We start from the raw sequence: 19,770 nt of genomic DNA on the forward strand, positions 1-19,770 counted from the left end.
ACAGCAGAGACAGATTGTCTATCCAAGCCGTTTAACATTGAATAAATAATGCAATCTTGTTCAAATCCGTCTAGATGCATTTCCAAGTCGTCCTCTGCCTCTAACTTCACATGACATGGAAGGTTTGGTTTCCTCTGCTGTCCTCCAAGAGGTTTTGCAACGCTCGAGTTGATAAACAAAGCCACGTGTTGCAGGGAAGTTTCCAAAGTGGGCGGGGCCTCGCGTATTTCCGGGTTTAGGGGTTGAGGATATAAGAGGAGCTGCGCAATGACAACAGTAGACCAGAAACACATCGCTTTCAAGAAAGGGGGAGACATATTAAACACACTGTTTCCTGAAATTTCTTCTTTTTTTTTAAGTTTATTTAACTCAACGTCGTCGAACCAGGATGCCTTTCCTCGGACAGGACTGGAGGTCACCGGGTCAGAGTTGGGTTAAAACCGAGGAGGGATGGAAAAAGACGACGACAGACGAAAAAAACAACAACAACAACGTCTCCGTGCAGAGGTTGGTCTCCATCACCACTTCCTAAATGCGCCACCGTTTCTTCAGCTAGAGAAAGACGGGGGAGGACGTAGGGGGAGGGGGACATGAAGAAAGACCAAACAGCTTTTTGAACACAGACAAGTTGACAGACAGACAGACAGGAGGCACACATGCCGGCATGTTGTTTCCATCTCATTAACCTCAGCGTCTTTGTTTTTCTGGGGCCATGTTTCTTTTCCAAGCCAATCACTGAGCTATTAATAACCCCACAAACCAGTGAGTGGATTAACAAACGTCTGTTGAGTCTGTCTACTTTCTAACAAGCCTGCATTTAACACAGGCTATGGTTACAGGTGAGTATATTTGATACCTTTTGTTGTTTGTTTGAATGTGTTCTCTGTGGCTCACTGAAGAAAACAGGTTATGCTTCTGAAATAAAGCATTTTGTGTATAATGTGTGCAAGCTGCTGAGATAAAATGGTGCCTGTAATGAAATATGGGCCTTTGTTTTTGTTTTTTGCAGCTTCTGCGAAGCAGAGGAGGAGTGTTTCAACAAGGAGAACCTGCTGCTCTCTCTCGGCTACGACATGGCTGCCAAGAAGAGGAAAAAGGACCTGATGAACAACAACACCAAGGTCCCCTGTGAGTCGCAATAAAAGGGCCACAAGTCTGACATATTGTTTAAATATACAAAAACTGTTTTGCTATTTTATGTGTTATACATTGCTTGATGATATACCAAAGTTAGCGTGTTATGTAACATTCACAAGGGAACTGATGAAGTTGTTTGATTAAGTTTTCCATCGTTTTATAAACTCTTTTCAATAGCTATACTGACTCTGAGATCTCATTGGTGCCATGTGCTCTCGTCACAGTGCTTATAAGCTGCTCAATAAGAACGAGCCACTAATGTAAACATTCTCTCTCAGATTTCCACAGGGAAAAGTGGATTTATGTTCACAAAGGAAGCACCAAGGAGGTAACGAACTAACTCATCAACCTTTCACATCATCATCGCTTGTGTAAACATGCTGCGAAAACCCTGTGTTGCTGCCGAGGATCTGAATCTAATACCATGATCATTTAATTTTCCCAGCGCCACGGGTATTGCACGCTGGGAGAGGCCTTCAACCGCTTAGATTTCTGCAGCGCCATCAAGGACACGAGGAGATTCAATTACGTCGTCAGAGTGAGTCCTCTCTCTTTCTCTTCCTTTTGTCCCTTTTTTGTTGGTCTTCCTCCGTGGTTCTTAATTGGAAGTGTGTTTTTCGTGGCAGAGAAGGGGTTAAGGTTAAGAGGGAGCGTAGGCTTCCGCCAGGCTCTTATCAATGCTCTGCAGACCAGGGTCTCTCAATGGTGATGATACCGACCCGGGGAGTTGTGTCGCTTTTGTGGTGGGATAAAAATGTGACAAAGTATAACATCTTGCTGTATTATGATTGATGAAGCCATTTGGCATCCCTAAATTTAAACTAAATTTGCCAGCCAGCGCAGCCCATTGACTTTAAACTTTTTAGAAGAATTAATTCTAAGTATAAAACGACTGCACTGTTTCTATAGTACATACATTAGAGATGCCAAAAATATCCACTAAAGGAAGGACATTCATTATATCATTATCATTATGGGTTAATCATTTAACCCCTCCACATCAAACTTACCACGGTGAAACAAACACCAGGTCTCCCACATGTGCTCCCATGTGAGCTGCAGGCTGGAGGGGCGGGGGCTGAGGAGGGATGGCAGCTGTGCGGTGAGGTGCGACCACCCGACAGGGGTTTATGAAACCAGACTTAGTGGTTGTCAGGTGATTCAGACCCCTGAGCACACGCACATAGACACACTTGTCTCTGCCAGACTCGAGCCGCCTCATTTCCCTCTTTTCTGCCTCTCTTCACTCTCTTTTATCTACAGTCATAAACACAAGTGTAAGTTATCTGCATAATAATATGTCTGGTAGCATTACATAAAACAATCTGCTGATCCAAGTTTTCCAATCTCTTTACACGTAGCTTTCCACAGAAATTGGACCATTTGTCCCTGTTGAAGTTTTGGATTGACCTTTTTAAGTGCAGGTTTCAGCCAATGAGTGTAGTGTAGTGTAGTAAGCCCAAAGAACAATATGGCCGTGTAACACTAGTGTCTAGCCTGGACGCGGTGTCCCAGGTCACTGGTTGTGTCTGGTGGCATTTGTGGGTTCATTTAACTTGGTCTCAGTTACACGGATCGGGTTCTTCTGACAAAGTGACCACAAGAGGTCCTCTTCAATCCCAGAGCATACAAATGGAGGTTATTTCAAGGAGACAAAAACGTTTAGATGATCATGTTTGATCAGAGCTATTATATATATATATATATATATATATATATATATATGAACGACAACATGCCGTGCTTCTAATTCTGCTGGCGTGTTTGTAGAAAAGAATGAGCATGCCAAGCCATGAAGTGCAGTTTAGCGAACTGCAAGCTAAAAGTAGATACGGAAACACGCATTGTTCTGCACGGCTGCACTACAAAGAGAGGAACACTTGATGAGCCGCTAAAAGAAGAAGGGCATGGGATTAGGTTTTAGGAATGGAGCTGAAAATAATTAAAAAGGGAAGCCAGGAGAGAGCGAAGAAGCTTAAAGAGTAACTAAACCCGAGAGTTTCTGTTGAGGTGCCTCTACCCTGCAAGTTTGGAGAAAAAAAAATGCCTCTAGAACATGAAGAAAACACACTGTCACGTCGTTTCCTCATTTTCCAAAATTACTAAGTGTTATTGACTGATCTGGCGATAGCAATGTGGTTTCCTGTGCCGTGTAAGTGTGCGGACAAAGCATCAAGTTGTTCAGTTTTACTTGTGTGAGGGCCAGCTAGTTGGCTAATCGCTTAGCTAAATCCACTGTGATGCTGCAGTTGCAGAACATAACATTTTCAGTTCATTGCTGATGAAAGCTGGCTCCATGTACGAGTCGACAGCTGACTTCAGATCAGCCTAATGGCAAAAATCACTTCTATAACCAGGTTTAACCAGTAGATGGCAGTCACTACGCATATTGTTCCTCAATCAACAACAACACTACTTAATAACCTATACGTTGGATTAGTATAGTTTGGGGGTTTACCTACTCTTTAAGATTGGTTAAAAATAAACCAGACGAGTGAGGATGAAAGAAAATAATTTGAACCAGTTTGGAAATATGCAGCGAGGAAAGTTTGTGCTCTCTACTGTTGCACCCCTCTCGTTGCATGACTACTAGCTCCCCTCCAGTTGACCAGAAAGGGGCTCACAATATGTTGATGTTGATCTGATGACACCGGCCTCATGCTCTGGTGAGGATTAGGCGAGGGGGAACTTGGAGTTTCTCCATGACGTCACGGCATCAGCTACATGCCAGACATCCCACCCTGGAACCCAACTGTCCGCTAGCCAATGCCAACAACCACCCAGACACACACACACGCATGCATGCAAGTGCAGTCACACTCTGTCAAGTGATTCCGCCAATTCACATGACCGTAAGATCAGGAGTCAAATGATTAAAAGCTTGCTTGCAGAGGCTGGTGTTGTTGACGGCCCAGCCTGTTTTCCAACACCATTCCACTAGCTTCTTCCCCCTAAGGGACTCTGATCACTCTTGATCAGAGCCAAGAATGCTGTTATATGGTTGTTGGATCCAGCTTTAGTGGAGAGTGATGATCAGGTGGCGTGGCTCCAAATTTGTTCTAGACAGCGTTTATTGTTCACGCGGCATGTGTCTTTGTAGGAGTGCAGCATAACAAACATTAAGTAATGAGGCAACGGAACAGAGAGTCTCAGCAGCTGACAGGATGAAATTGATGTTGTGTTTTTCTTTCTTTCTCTGCTCTAGCTCCTGGAGCTTATCGCAAAGTCCCAGCTCCCCTCGCTCAGCGGCGTGGCGCAGAAAAACTACATGAATATTCTGGAGAGAGTGGTGCAGAAAGGTGAGCCCCGTCACTCTTCTCCTGCTCTTTTTAGAAGTCGCTCAACTAGTTTGCCTCTCGGTTTCTCTCCTTTTGTATCCAAGGGCTTTCATTTTCTGCTGTTTTCACACACACTCTGCCACCGTTTGCTCCTCATTCAGCCTCATTTTATTTATTGTTTGATCAAATGCGTAGAGAAGAAAGACGGGAAGTCTAATACAAAACATAACAAGGTGATAATATACCAAATAGGTGAGGAAATGAGGCAGGACGACCCATAAAGAAGGCCCGGGAGTGTATTTCGCGCTGTAATGGCACAGTTAAAAAACCACTGACAATCTCCAGACGTCCCAGCAAACGGCAGTGTAAACTAAATGTTCCCTCTGCTAAACAGAGATTTTGATTGTTTAGGTGGCGTTATGAAACCTGTAGTCAAATATTATAAACATCATAGGAGAAGAGCACAGCCACACCAAAACATTTGCTTTTACAATGTGCTTTTCAGTGACACTATAAATATTCCACCGTTTGGCCGTTTGCCTGGTAGCTACTAATCTCTCCAGCATCCAGGCTTTGCAACCCAACGCAGAGGTGGTGAGTGATACGTTGAGCTCAATGAATTTCTTCTGATTTCCTCCTCAGTGCTCGATGATCAGCAGAACGTTCGTCCCATCAAGGAGCTCCTGCAGATGCTCTACATCTCACTGTGTGGTCTTGTTCAGGACATGGGCAAGTCTGTCCTGGTGGGGAACATCAACACCTGGTTGCGCCGCATGGAGAACATCCTGCAGTGGCAGCAGCAGCTGGACAACATCCAGATCAACAGGGTAAGCATATGCCGAAAATACAGGATTCACAAAAGTTCTCTCATGATGGGAGATTCAGGGAATTCAAGAAAGAAATACATGCAAATTTGCATTATATTCACAACTTTTCTTTCCTCCCCCTACAGCCCACATCTACAGGCATGAACCTAACCGACCTGCCTGCCAGTCTGCAGTTGAACATCATGCAGCGTCTGACGGATGGCAGGGACCTGGTCAGCCTGGGCCAGGTGTGCCCCGAGCTTGGGGCCCTGACGGAGGACCGGCTTCTGTGGAAGAGACTCTGCCAGTACCACTTCACAGACAGACAGGCATGTTGAAATGAATGGATGAAAATATGTCTCGAATGAGAAGGATGAAATGTTCCTTATCGCACATTTGGAACATCCAAAATGAATGCTACACCTTTTGTGTGTGTAGTTTTGAATTGAGATATAAAATGAATTCTCCAGAAGGCTGACATTAAAGTGGATATTTCAGTATTTTTCTCTCCTTGGGCCGTGTCTTAAAGTCCGTTTTCCTCTCCTTTTTAGATCCGGAAGCGCCTGATTGTGTCGGACATAGGTCACCTGGAGTGGAAGAAGATGTACGCTAAACTGAGCCGCTGCTATCCTCGCAAAGAGGAGTACAGTGACACCCTGCACTTCTGCTCACACTGCCACATCCTCTTCTGGAAGGTAGTATTTTATTTTTCCTTTTGTAGTTGATTAAAGTGGCTATGAAACAAAAACTAAAGCAGAAAATAGGCCGTTCAATATTGACCGTGTTGCATCTTTTGTGTCGTTTCCTAGGACACAAACCATCCCTGCACAGCCAACAACCCAGAAAGTTGCACCATGTCCCTCTCCCCTCAAGACTTTATCAACCTTTTCAACTTCTGATACCCCCAAAAGTCCAGAAGGACTGACTGTACATACTGTACATAGAAATGTGCAACGTTGTTTTTGTTAATAGCACGATCAATTCCTGGATGTGAAGTTAGTTGAGGTATGGCTGGAGGGGGCTCAGGCATCGGGACAATTATGCAATCGAGTTTCTTTGGTACGATTAGAGAGACATCTGCGAGAGTTCAGTGGAAAGTAAGTGAATGTGACGAGAGGAAGTGAGGCGTAGCGTCGGCCTGTGGATGGAGGAGCACTGGATAAAGGGAACACTCACCTGTCAGAGTTTAGTCTTAGTTTCATGTGGGGTTTTTTAATTACACTTCCAAAGTAAACACCTCTTGACCTCAGATATGCATTTCTTTGGGGGCTTTTGACCCTTGTAAATTTTTTTTTTTAACATAGGAGAGTAGTAAGATTATTGCAACCTCCTTTTGGAATTATTTGTTTCATATATTAAAAAGCCTCCTCACGGGGTGGGATGCAGCGTGTTTGACGTTCAGATGAAGTTTGCAATAGTATTGGCACTGGGATGGAGATAAATCTTCAGTTGTTATATTACCAAAGAGATAATGAATGTAAGTGAGGGAGATGGCAATGGATTGTTAGACGGGGTGGTGATTCTATGATATGTTGACACACCACTGTTTTGTTTTTTTTCTTTGTCGTTTTTCATTTTTATAAAGATTTGATATGACTTTTTTGTATTAAATGTGTGTTCATGTTCTGCTGTGGCTGCTATAGCAACAGCACCCGAGTGCAGTATTACCAAGATTGTAATCAAAGTCGGTATAACAGTGTGCCTTATCACGAAACTTGAAACTGGTACAGCTTAAACCTTGTTTGCATTTTATGTTTTTTTAGATCCTGATGCTGTTTTTTTTTTTATCATCAACAAATGTGGTATTTAAGACCTGAATATCTGATACCAAAGTTGACTGTTTGAAACACCTTGTTTTCCTCCTGATTTTTTTTAACACCCTGCTGATTGTGTTTACTTATTTATTGAGATTCTTGCAAGGAATGGGATTATTGGTATAAAGGTGTAAGGAGACCCCGACTTTCCTCCGTCACTGTTTAGACAGTGAGCAAAGATGTACATGCTATGCAATGCGTTCTGTTGAATAAATAAAATAACATTACCTCCGTCATCAGTTATATGTAGTCATGTTAATGTGCTATTTCTTAGCACACACACTGAAGCGTTTTGTAGGACCATTGCTAAACATTTCCTTAAGATTTAAAATGCACTGAGCAAGAAGGCTGCTGCCAACAGTAAAATTGTGCTCTCTAGTGGACAAATGATGAGTTGCAACTAGTATGCAACAAATCAAGGAATGTGTTCTACTGGTACACTGGACATCCTTAAAAAAACAAACTATCTCTTCTGGCTCAGATTTTCCATCATTGCAGAGAAATTAAACACTAAGGCTGTGTCCGAAATCATTCCCTACTCCCTACTCCCTATATAGGGTAGTTCTATGGAGGGCACTATATAGTGGACTCAAAGGCAAAATGAAAAAACACTTTCGGACACTACTCGGGGGATTTCTTTCGGCGCCGTTGATGACGTTGTCCTGACGCATAATTAATACGTGTCAGATTCCGCCAACAGCTTTTAAGTCTCACGCAGAGAAATTACCAGGATAATTATTTTTTAATACATATTCGTTGCGAAAATTTACAAAACCAAAAGAACGAGTCCTCCAGCAATAAGGGGATTCCGTGGCCGTCTCATTTCTTGAGAAAAAAATAATTTTCAATAATGAGACGACGATCACTACATCGTCCTCACTGCTATTTTTATTTTCAACGATCCCGATCGGGTCCAGGTGGACTTCAGGACCAGGTTGCAGCACTACACCGGCAGGCCGCCACGGCCACCGCCAACTGTCGCCGCCAACCGCCGCCTACCACCGGCCGCCGCGGCCACCACCGCCGCCGGCCACCGAGCAACTGTCGCCGGCCCCTGCCGCCTGTCGCCGGGCGCCGGCCGGCCGCCGCTCGCCCGAAGTCTCGTATAAATAATTAATATATATCGCGTTTTTTTTAAGTAAATAAAGGAAAACATCACACTTCTCATAAAAAAAAAAAAAAAACGGTACTACTCATCATCACCAACTGCAAATACAACAAGTGAACCTCTCCAGTGTCTCTGAACCACAAATAACTCTGGGGCATTGCTGTTAATTAGGCAGGCCTGCTGTATAATTACACAGTGAGCTGTTTCATCAACAACAAACGCTGTGTTCAAGTTTCAAAATGTCATTGTTTTAATTCTTGCAGTACAAGTTGAAGTTAAAAAAAAAAGAAAAAAAAAAGGAAAAAGCAAATCAACTTATTGGCATAACATTCAGACAACATAAACAACTTAATAAGTCACTACTAGTTATGATGAACTCAAATCAATTTATACAAATATTATGGAAATATTAATTCTACCAACAAATATGATCATTGTGTGCATCTCTGACTGCAGCGTTGCACACATACAGTACAGTACTGCCCCTGCTCCTCGGGGCGTGAAGGTAGCTTTTTACAGAGTTCAACATTTGGAAGCATCATGTGTACGACTGGCAAAGGCATGAATGAGACAGCTGCCAAAGCAACAATACACAGGCATCAGTATTTTAAGGCCATAGAAAAAGGACAATTCTGCCTACAAAGAGTTAATCATTCTTTTTACTACACTGACCATAAAAGCTGAACGTGTCGTCCACATCTTCCATTTTAACCCACTTACAAATCTGCTGGTTTAAGGCAATATTGCCCAGAACTTATACCTCAAGGTGCCACTGTCTACATTTGCCTTGCAACACATAAAGAAGGCAATGTCAATGGTACATTCCCATCTTTTTTTTTACATAAACAATATCATTGCTTTGAATTCCTATCCATCTAAAGCTGCATTAGCAAATGTATAGCTAGCTATATTTCTTTTTTTTTACTCCCCTCTCATTTACTAAACTAATGTCATGCAAACATATCATCTATAGTTTGTGCCTTTTGAAACACATAAGCACCATAAGACGCCTGCCATCGCCAGTGTTTGACATTACAGAGGAATTCCATCGGTTCAAATAAACGTTTGTTGCATAATTGTCATTATACCACATCTTGTTTTCTAACAGAAGTGTGTGCATGTACCTGCTGCGTCCCTCCTCTCCATCTCTTCCACGCAATGCTAAGATATGACATTAGAGAAAAGGAATGTGGAGCAGTAATGTTGTATTCACACCAGTGAATACAACGTATAGGCTCATGATACTGACAGCAGCACCCTTGAATATTAAACCTTCAGTTTTATTCAGCAGTGGAGCTTGTTTAACGCATGGAAGGAAACGGTCCTGTTGGCCCCACTTGCCTTGATTAGAAGAGCTGTTAATGGATTATGCAGTACCGAGTGGAGCATTGAGCCACACCTACCAGACCTGGGACACAAGACCCTTAAATCCAGCTCTAGAACCACTCAGATGTGGCAGCACTGTCTGTCTGAGCCTCCTGTGCATGGTGATATAAGTACCAGCTGCACAGGATCCCCAGATGCTGAGAGTCCCCACTGGTTTATGAGGTGTAGCAGGGAAAGTCCTCGCCGCTGTGGAGCTGCAGCCCTGTACATGCAAGCAAACGAGCACTGAACTTCATGTGACGAATCAATACAAGACTTGATTTTTGAGAGAGAAAAGACTGATGAGGGAAAGCAAAGAGAAGAGTTACCAGAGTTAGTAAACGTCACAGAGAGGCACGTTCTCTCTTTCAGAGTTCTGAATAATCCACTCAATAGCATCCCAACCCTACAGATCCACACGGAGAAACAGAAGGTTAAAGAGGAGACAGACGGACAGATGAGCACCGCTGCAAGGCGTAACTTTGGACTGTAGTTCCGGTGAAAGATGAAGTAAAAAGAAAGAAATCAGCAGCAGTGTTCCATAGAAGTTGCATCAAAGTTCAGACTGCATGCAAAGGATAAGATAAGTGTCTAAAAATAAATGGAGTATTTTTCTTTTTAAGTTGCGTTACCTTCCTGGCGTTAGCTGACATTCTCCGAGCCATCATACCCTCCAGGTAACTGCTTAGACTCACTCCTTTGACTGTGATGATGGCCTCCTGGGTCAGGACCGTCCTGAGGAGGGAGGGTGAGGGAGCCGGCAGAGAGAGAAAGAGGAGGAGGGGGGCATGGTTACTATAACACATGGACAATATAACATGTGGACCTGGAGCCACATGGCGTCTCCGTTACAGTAGGAAACTGTACAATCGTGCACTTTTAAATTGAATTAAGTTGAATCAATTTGTTCAAAGGACTTACACCTCTGGGTTGTCTGGGTGTGGCCTGTAAAGAAGCCTCTCATCCACTGAAATCAGGTTGGTGAGAGTAATCTGCAAGACAAAATAAAGTTGTATTTCTTTATTTATGGGATGTTTATACAGAATATTTTGATGCATATACAGCGCACACTTTATATTTGAAGATAGCTATTACAATGCACCACAGAATTTCCTGCAAATGATTGTTTTCTTATTTATTTATAGACTTACATTCGTCGAACACAGCTCCATCTTCTTCTCCTCTGGGTCCACGATGGAGTGTTCCTTCACATACGTCTGCGTCTGGTTGGTTCCCAGTATCTACACACATATTAAACAGCAAGTACAGTACAATTACCCCATTACATTTATAGTTGTATACGTCTATGGGTGTGCTGATGACTGACCGCTCGCACGATGCCCGGGAGGCCCCACTCTGTGCTGAGGAGCCTGTGGCTGTGCAGGCGTCCCTCCGTGTCCAGACTGCGGTCCAGCACGTCCACCCCAACCACGTTAGGGTTCATGGGGTTTGGGTACTTCCTCATGGCAGCCTTGATCACCGTCTCCCATGGGTAACTGTACTCAACACAGAACGATATGAAAGGGGGGGAAGACATTTTCACTTGTCAATCAATAATAACTTCCCTTATGTGCTTCTCTGGGACAAAAAATTGACTATGAGACTGATTCTGATGTTCAGTGTTGATAACCATCACTCCATGAGCTATGTGATACAGAGCAGGTGGAAGTTACTGCCCACAATCAGAGTTTCATTAAATGCAGTTGATATTAAACCGAGTTGACAGACCTGTCCACTCCGCTCTGTGCATAACAACCGTAATACCAACCTGAACACATGCTCCGTGCTCCAAATCTTCATTTTCCTCCCCCCTCCCCCCAAAATACAAAGTGTTGACCTTAAGGCTGAGAAACCCTCCGTGATGCCTGACGGACCGTTGTCATAATGAGGAACTCGCTCCAGCGATCAGAGAGTATAGGGCCTGTGATGGAAGCTCACGCGCGCGGAGGTCGCATCTCCTCTTTTCTCCGCATATCAACCTTTCGTTGAGACGGCACGATGCGCTCCTCCGACGCCCACGTCACAGCGACAACGGGACGAACACATGTAGGCTAACGCGGAGTCAAATGTGAGAACAAACGGCTCGTTCAGTAAAGGACGTGAGTGGAGCCGGTGCAGCAGCGGAGCCACCAAACGTCAAGTCCACCGGAGTGAGATGCGGGATTCGGCTCAGGTTTTTCAAAATAAAACCCCTACGTGAGCATATTGTTTTAGAAAAGATGGTATAGCCTACTTTGAGGCAAAGGATTGAAGAAGTAACATATTTGTGTGACACAAATGTGTTAGGCTACACGACTAAACAACACATGTTCACCTTAATTAGATCCATTACCAAGTTTTAGCATTAGACCCAGTGAGTACCGAACAGGTTTCCTAAAAACTGGCTGATATTTGATCCAAGCCCTCTTTTCATCCCTTTTTTCCAACCAGCTAAAATGTGGTCAGCCTCATGACATCACGATGGAGGCATTTCTATACAATAATGTAAAATTCGAAACGGCGTTCACTATTGTAACGCGCACAAGCAAGGCCTGAAGCCCAGCCCGACAGACTGGATCTGATGTAATGAATGCAAGCCCTCACACTTAGGCACATTGCAGATGCTGGCACTACTATATTTCAATTAAGCAACAGAAATAAGCACTATTAGTTTGATTTTGTGCTGCTCATGATTGCGTTAGCATTTTAGCTTGTGGCGTTCTGCAGCATGGACCAACCGTAAACATGCTGCCAGTATTGCCAGTATTTTCCTGCTGAAATATGTTCTGATTGGGAATCTTCAATCAACTACTTCAAATAGTTGGTTAAAAAGAAACAATTTCAACTTTTGAACCATTTTTGAAAATATTTTCAACAGAAAAATTCTCACTGGACATAATGCACTATACATTTTACTCTTAATGTGGTGAGTCCAACACAACGTTTGTGTATGGCAACCCAACCCCGAGGTTATTATTTTGAAGTCAAAACCAATGCCTTTTCCTGCTGGAGGCCGACTTGCTGCATCCGCCTCCACTTGTGCGCATGCGCATGGCATCTTTCCACCATCCCGGTCAAGTGGAAAGGAGTGGAGATGCACGAAGCAGGACACGGACAGCATGAAGCAAGCAGGAAATGTAAAGACACCACTTTCAGAATAAAGGATTTGATTTGGATACTGAAATAATAGTCACAATCACAACAACCTACTTGCATTGCTATTGAAGAAGAAACGTGTTTGATTGAATAAAATTAATAGTATTGAGCATTATTATTATCATGAATGATGAATATTTTTTTGTATTTTAACCATGTCTACGGTGCTGTAAGGGAAACTTGCGTCAACGCATTTTTATTTTGAAAGTTTGATCGGAAGTGTAGGGCGTGTTGTGTTTGCCTTGACGCTGGCGTTGTCAGGGATCGGACAGTGAAACAGACGCGCGGTGGAGGCTAGTCAGGTCCCTTAACGAAAAATCCATGCCATCGCCGTTAATTCAACGGCCCGTTTATTTCCCACTGGATACGGAACATTTGATCAATTCATAGAGAACAAAATCAGGCGACTACAAGCCGGGATAACGCACACTGCATGACCTTGTGTTGAATGTCATTATAAACGGATTTTTTTTTTACCGACACGGTAAGGTAATAAGCATCTTCATTTGAGTGGATGGCGAGACCGATGTCGACATTACGGGATAGTGTGTTGCCTGTGTGGGGTCTCGATCCTGGGAATGTCATGTGGACGCAGTGCTCGTGTTAAGTTGTAAGACGGAAACGGCTCAGGCGTTTTGGGTAAAATCATATTGATGATGATGGGACCGCTCGTGCATCCTTGTTGAAGGCCGGACTGCATGCCGCAGAATGCGAATATCCCCCAATCAAATACCCAATCACCCTACCGACTGGAGCCTTCTTGGAACACACAATATGCGCTGAAATAGTTATTCTAACAGTGATGTGTGGTTTATTCCGTGGTTTATGCGGGCGGCGCGTAGAGGGCTGAGGCAGATGCTGCAGCAGAGAGTCAGGGAGGGGGTGGTGGGGGGGGGGGGGGGGGGGCGTCATCTTTTTGGGGGGATCATTCAAACACTTAACAGCATATGCATCAGTCTGGCATCGTATAGGAGATGACCCATTTCAATGTAAAAGTGGGGCACTAGCACGGACTCCCCCCTCCCCTCATTAGAAGACCCACCAGGTTGGCTGGTGAACGTGCTCAAGCCAAAAATCTGCTGACACATGCGCTCTGCCGGCCGGTGCTCCCAGCCTTTGTGCGCAATGAAGCCTATAGCCCATCTATCATGGCCTCATGGGGGCCACAGACTCCTATAGGCTTTACATTGGCATTCTGTTCCTTCATCTTAGTGCTTCAAATACTACTTAAAATGAATAATTTCAAATGGGACCATGATGATCATTGTGTTGCAGTTTAAACATAAGCATGGTTAGAGTGACATTGTGGATTACAGACCTTCTGGGAGATAACACCACTCTCAGAGACTCTTGTTAAAATCTGAGATTTTAGAGACATTCTCACACCTGTCTCTTTCATTTCAGGTCATCGGCCGCAGACATGGAGATCGTCACACATCTAATTAATGACACCATAGAATTCTACAAATGGACCCTGACTATTGCAGGTAACACTTGTATTTTGGCATTGGTGTTTTTGCAAGTGACTCACTATCTGTACATCAACAAGTAGGTGTTTTTCCTGCCGTGAGTCAGGGAATGGATGGGGCTTCGTGGGGGAATTCGCGAAAAGGATGAGTCAAAGTTGCACCATTAAGAATGTGTGTATGTGCCCGGACAGTGTATTAATCCATAAAGTGTCCCGTCCAGTTTTTCTCCTTTATTTGAGCCTCCCTTTTTTTAATAACTGAGCTGGGATCAGTACGTGAAATCAATAAACGATCATATCTTTCATTTTGAACACCTGCTAAATCAACCGATGGGTATTGTATCTTTTATCTATCATAACTCTTAAATAACACTGTGAAAGTAACAAGGGCGTCTTCATAAAAATCGATCTCCGGACAGCGTCAGTCACCTCTGAACAAAAATGCAGCATCTTCATGTTACGTTTAACCCCAACTTCCCTTAAAATAGAGTGATATTGAATAGTTATGTAACGCTGTGAGAACATCTGTCCCACAGACAAGCGAGTGGAGAAATGGCCTCTGATGGACAACCCCCTGCCCACGCTGGCCATCAGCACCTCCTACCTGCTGTTCCTCTGGCTGGGGCCCAAATACATGAAGAACAGAGAGCCCTTCCAGCTCCGCAAAACCCTCATCGTCTACAACTTCAGCATGGTCTTCCTCAACTTCTTCATCTTCAAAGAGGTAGTTTATGCTCTTCTGTTTAACGGCATGCACAAGTATATGTTGAATCTTTGGAGGTCTTGGACTGCCCATCCAGATGAGTACATTGCAGTGACAGCTTCCCCCCGGGTTTCAACTATTATTATCCATCTTTCTGCCTTCATCTCTCGTTTTCTCTCCGTCACGGTTTGTTGCGTGTCTCCGCCTTTGTTCATTTATTTCAGTGACTCAAAAAATATATTCTCTTGGGTTTTTTTTAGCTGTTCATGGCTGCTCGGTCAGCGAGCTACAGTTACATCTGTCAACGTGTGGACTATTCAGAGGACCCCAATGAAGTCAGGGTGAGTGTTTGAATGAAAATGACACATTTGGACTGCACCTGCCCTATTATGTCACTTTCTTATGGTATAGTAATTATTAACAAAACAACACTACTCATTTACTACAACCTCACAAACTCCACCAGTTAAACCAGACTCTACTGTACTCCAGTTAAGAAAATCCTTGTGGGTGTGCCAGGGAAGCTTCGCTCTCACTGGTTTTAGAAACACGATCGGCTTCCGTTCATTTGCGCTCCTGTTATCAGGAAATGGTGCGATCTGGAAGAGGGATCATGGAAGCTCCATTACGTAATCACAGGTGGTTGGTCTGAGGTTTCAGGTGTATTTGATTATGCAATAAGTGCGAAATGAGAGTGCGCTTCTTCATCTCTAACTGTCTGTGTTCCTGTCTACTTCCTGTCTTCCCTACATCAACCCATTCCTTATGTTCGGCCTGAGACAGGTGGCAGGAGCTCTGTGGTGGTATTTCATCTCGAAGGGCATCGAGTATCTGGACACGGTGTTTTTCATCCTGAGGAAAAAATTCAACCAGGTTACTTTCTTGCATGTCTACCACCACTGCACCATGTTCACGCTCTGGTGGATCGGCATCAAATGGGTGGCAGGAGGACAGTGTGAGTAGCTCATGCTACTATAATTCTATAGTATGCGCTAGGTAGTCATTTATTGTTCACCCCACAATCCTTTACATCCAGTTGCTCCTGATTTTTTGTCAATTTGTAGTAGGATGGTGGTGCCTTTTACACATCTGTGCCCTGACATGGAATTCATATTAACGAATTGCTTATATCATGTTTTCACAATGTGTCGTTATAATATATTTAAAAAAATACAATTTGAGTGGAAGAAGTACAATAAAGTGTTCATAGAAACCAAATGTGTCCAATAAAAGGGTTTACAAGCGCCACGTGTTGTGTGACAAATCTAATATTGCTGTTTTAATTTTCTTTGATTGACAGCGTTCTTTGGTGCACACATGAATGCAGCGATCCACGTCTTGATGTACCTGTATTATGGCCTGGCCTCCTGCGGACCTAAGATCCAAAAGTTCCTCTGGTGGAAGAAGTACTTGACAATCATCCAGATGGTAAGATATAACCTAACTGAGTGGCTAATTTAAATAGAAACATATTCTTTTAACACATTGGAAGGTTGTTATTTCAGTGAATCTCTCACTGAAATAACGACGCTGAAAGGTTTGAAACCAAAATCGTGATGTTCTCTCTTTCGTGTCTCAGATCCAGTTCCACGTCACCATCGGCCACACCGCCCTGTCCCTCTACGTCAACTGCGACTTCCCTCACTGGATGCACTACTCCCTCATCTGCTACGCCATCACCTTCATCGTCCTCTTCGGCAACTTCTACTACCAGACCTACCGCCGCCAGCTGCCCAGACGCGACGCCTCCTCCTCCAAAGCGGGAAAGGCCCTCTCCAACGGGACGCTCAACGGGCTCAGCAAGGCCGCCAACGGGGCGGTGGTGACGGCGAGCAAAGAGGAGAAGTCCCAGGAGAACTCTGGCAGGAGGAAGAGGAAAGGAAGAGCTAAAAGAGATTAGAGGAAGAGGAGCGATTGAGGTCGAGGTGAGGTAGGGCCTTTGGGTTCTGGGTTGACAGTGCTAAAGACTTAATTTGAGGAAGATTTAGATGGATGGATGAGTTGAGGTGTGATGTGTTTATTTAAGCCATGACCTGAGTTGTTATAGATAAAATATGCGACAGGCTTGGGATGAGAGAGGATCGTTTTGTTAGTAAGAGGTGTCAAAGGTCATGCCCATGGTTACCTTTATTACAAATAACTAAAAATACAGTTTGTATGGTTCGGGATAGTATTCCCTCTCTTTATGGTGGTGCCAAGGATTGTAGATCTGGTTCAAAAAAGGGAATTTCAGTGAATAAAACCAGCGCCTGGACAGGAAATGATGAGTTTACCGAGCCCATTTAGCATGCTAGGAAAGCTACATTAAATGCTCCTTGGCTGCTTGAAAACGATTAAACACCATTCTACAGTCGCTGCTGTATCGAGACCAGAATACACATCATAACACGTGCACAAACGTCAACTTGTATTTGAGCTCATCACTGTTTTTTTTTGTCGTTCACCTTTACAGATATAAAGCTGATGCTCTTAATGATAATAATAATGATAACCGATAATGTACAGTATCATGACGTTTTTGTCCTCATCGTATTCAAATTGTTCTTGATGTTACATGAGAGAGACTTACGTTTACAGTTCTTGTTTACTGAATAGACCCCTCGCCAGTTTTCCACTTATTTGTGAACACAGACTCGTCTCGTTTGTTTTTTTTATTCATTATTTATTTTGAATTGTGGCCTCAGCTGCCGCTCCCTTTTGAACTGTCTCCATTAGTGCACAGTTACATCCTGAGGAAGGAAATCAATCAATATGAAGATGTACATAGGAATAGAAACAATAGAGTCCCAATCCTTTGAGATTTCGATGGGATTGTTCCATTGCTGGTTTATGATGGAATAATCATCAACAGTCTCTCATAGAAGGTTCTAACTTCTATTTCTGTAAACATACAAAGCAGGTTTTATACATCCCTACCTGTACATAATGTGATGAAATGTAATGACTATCCTCCAGACAAATGATGGATCTGATGATTATCTCAATGTTCCCCGCTTTGAAAGAAGTTTTGTCTTTGCAGATGTTTTCCTGTCTTTTTATAGAATATATCTGACGTCGTTGTTTGTCTTACATACTGGTGGAAATGTCGTGTGCTGAACAAAGAAGTGCTGGTGGAGATTTCAGAACAAACTCACAGTTTTCCTCGAGTGAACTAACCTTGTGTATAATTTCTTCCCATAATCAATCAAATATCATTTTGTGACTATATGTTTTCAGGCTGAATCTATCTGTGTCCTGAGCAGGCTTGAATGTAAATTTATCAGGGGGAACATTTTGATTCAAAAAGATAAAACTTCTGATTTATATACAAAAAGAGCTGGTGAACCTCTATAGTGACTTTGTATGTTATACCACTATGAAGAATAACTTTGCTCTGCCTGTAGTATATAGAGTATAAGTGTTTCGGCTCTGTATGTCAGCAAATCCGGCTTTATGTCATCCATTAATGAAAATGATGCATTTTGATGTTATTTATTGTTTTTTTCCCTATTTATTTTTGTGTAAATACCAATTCCCATGATACCAAGAGTGCTTGTCTGTGTATCTGTGTTCTTTTGTGTGCTGTACATATTACATTGTGATATTTTGTACTCTGCATATTTGATTTGGGAATGTTCCCAGCCTGTTAGCTTGTACATTAAGGACTCAAAGTTTATACGTCCACTTTGCTTCTGTGTTTTTAGTTTCGTTTGTTGTTTTTTTTAAGTATCATAACTTTGAACTCTCTTCAAATTCAATTAAACTGAATGCCTGTACAAATACGGGTTTCCTTTTGACGCTTTATTTGTCTTATTCATAATGTAATAAATGTCATAGGGCTTTAACAAGGATAGATTATTTTGTGGATCAAGACTATGTTACTGATAAAATGGTAACATACTGTATGTGCAGAGTGGGTTTACAACACCAGAGGGCACCATAGTTCCAGTAAATTAGCACCATATGTTACGATACAGCATGCTAACTATGTTCCCCACCCTTTCAACCATCCACTGTGATTATGGAAATTACATCTCACCAAGATTAAGAACTACAACATAATCACCCAACATTTTAATGGACATCTGAGAATTATGAAATTCAAAATCAATGTTTTATCAAAACTAATTTCTCAGGCAGCATCAAGTAGGACGGGTGGCCGCATGCTGTTTCTTTGCACTAGTGTAAAAACCCAGTGTTGGGAAATAACTAAGTATTTACTTAAGTATGTAAGTACACTTTTTAAGGTAGTTACACTTCACTCAAGTATTTTCTTTCTGCTACTTTAGATCTGAGATACTGAAGCTACCTGAATGTTCAATGTTTACCAAACATACATATGACATGAAACACTACTTGCATCTTAAAGCATCAGCTATAATAATTATAGTGTATCAGTATTTTATTACTCCAAAATGGGTCATTCAGCTTCATTAATACTTTTACGTTTGTTTATTTAAGTTCATCTGTAGGTAAGTATACTGCAGGGTACTTTTATGGAGTACTTTTAGGGAGTATTTTTACATTATTCAGGGTTTTTATCTTTTATTTACACAAATAACCTGAATACTTCTTCCACCAGCGTTGAAGCCGAAATAGACAAATTGATTTAATTTGCAAAATTGTTGTCCAAAACCATTCATCGATAAAATGATTTAAAAGAGTGTAGAATTGTTACATTGTTTTTGGTTTTCAGTGTCCATATTTATATCCATAATCTATTTGTGGCAAATAAGCATCAAAATTATGTTTCCAATATGGGATGGGGTCATGTCTTTGATTTCTAGAAAAGTCATAAAATAATAATAATAATAATAATAATAATAATAATAATAATAATAATAATAATAATAATAATAATAATTTGTAAATCTCTTGAAACATGTTCGGTAGACAAAAAGAGAAAAGCCTCTTCTAACGTTGCTCATCGCATCCCTGAATACTCCTCCCTTTTGATGGGTTCAGACAAAGGTTTCC

At 42.5% G+C, this 19,770-nt stretch overlaps 3 protein-coding genes across 3 annotated transcripts; 2 read left to right on the forward strand and 1 right to left on the reverse strand.

The window, feature by feature from the left end:
- Window positions 1-275: 275 nt before the first annotated feature.
- fbxo32 (F-box protein 32) lies at window positions 276-7,262 on the forward strand. The gene is made up of 9 exons (XM_084027353.1): window positions 276-507; window positions 1,010-1,128; window positions 1,416-1,465; window positions 1,583-1,675; window positions 4,343-4,436; window positions 5,058-5,242; window positions 5,368-5,550; window positions 5,773-5,916; window positions 6,031-7,262. The coding sequence occupies exons 1-9, from the start codon at window positions 389-391 to the stop codon at window positions 6,118-6,120; spliced, it is 1,077 nt and encodes a 358-aa protein (XP_083883479.1). The 5' UTR covers window positions 276-388; the 3' UTR covers window positions 6,121-7,262.
- Window positions 7,263-8,384: 1,122 nt separating this feature from the next.
- prelid3a (PRELI domain containing 3A) lies at window positions 8,385-11,643 on the reverse strand. Its single transcript, XM_084026416.1, has 7 exons — window positions 11,277-11,643; window positions 10,836-11,004; window positions 10,660-10,749; window positions 10,430-10,500; window positions 10,141-10,243; window positions 9,841-9,914; window positions 8,385-9,732 (listed from the first exon to the last, which is right to left on the reverse strand). Exons 1-6 carry the CDS (start codon window positions 11,306-11,308, stop codon window positions 9,843-9,845), a joined length of 537 nt encoding a protein of 178 aa, XP_083882542.1. The 5' UTR covers window positions 11,309-11,643; the 3' UTR covers window positions 8,385-9,732; window positions 9,841-9,842.
- A 1,295-nt stretch (window positions 11,644-12,938) lies between these two features.
- On the forward strand, window positions 12,939-18,573 carry elovl4a (ELOVL fatty acid elongase 4a). Its single transcript, XM_084027201.1, has 7 exons — window positions 12,939-13,127; window positions 14,048-14,130; window positions 14,648-14,835; window positions 15,075-15,155; window positions 15,598-15,769; window positions 16,115-16,242; window positions 16,394-18,573. Exons 2-7 carry the CDS (start codon window positions 14,064-14,066, stop codon window positions 16,712-16,714), a joined length of 957 nt encoding a protein of 318 aa, XP_083883327.1. The 5' UTR covers window positions 12,939-13,127; window positions 14,048-14,063; the 3' UTR covers window positions 16,715-18,573.
- Window positions 18,574-19,770: the final 1,197 nt, after the last annotated feature.

Source organism: Eutrigla gurnardus, assembly GCF_963514095.1.
Source record: "Eutrigla gurnardus genome assembly, chromosome: 14".
Lineage (NCBI taxonomy): Eukaryota > Metazoa > Chordata > Actinopteri > Perciformes > Triglidae > Eutrigla > Eutrigla gurnardus.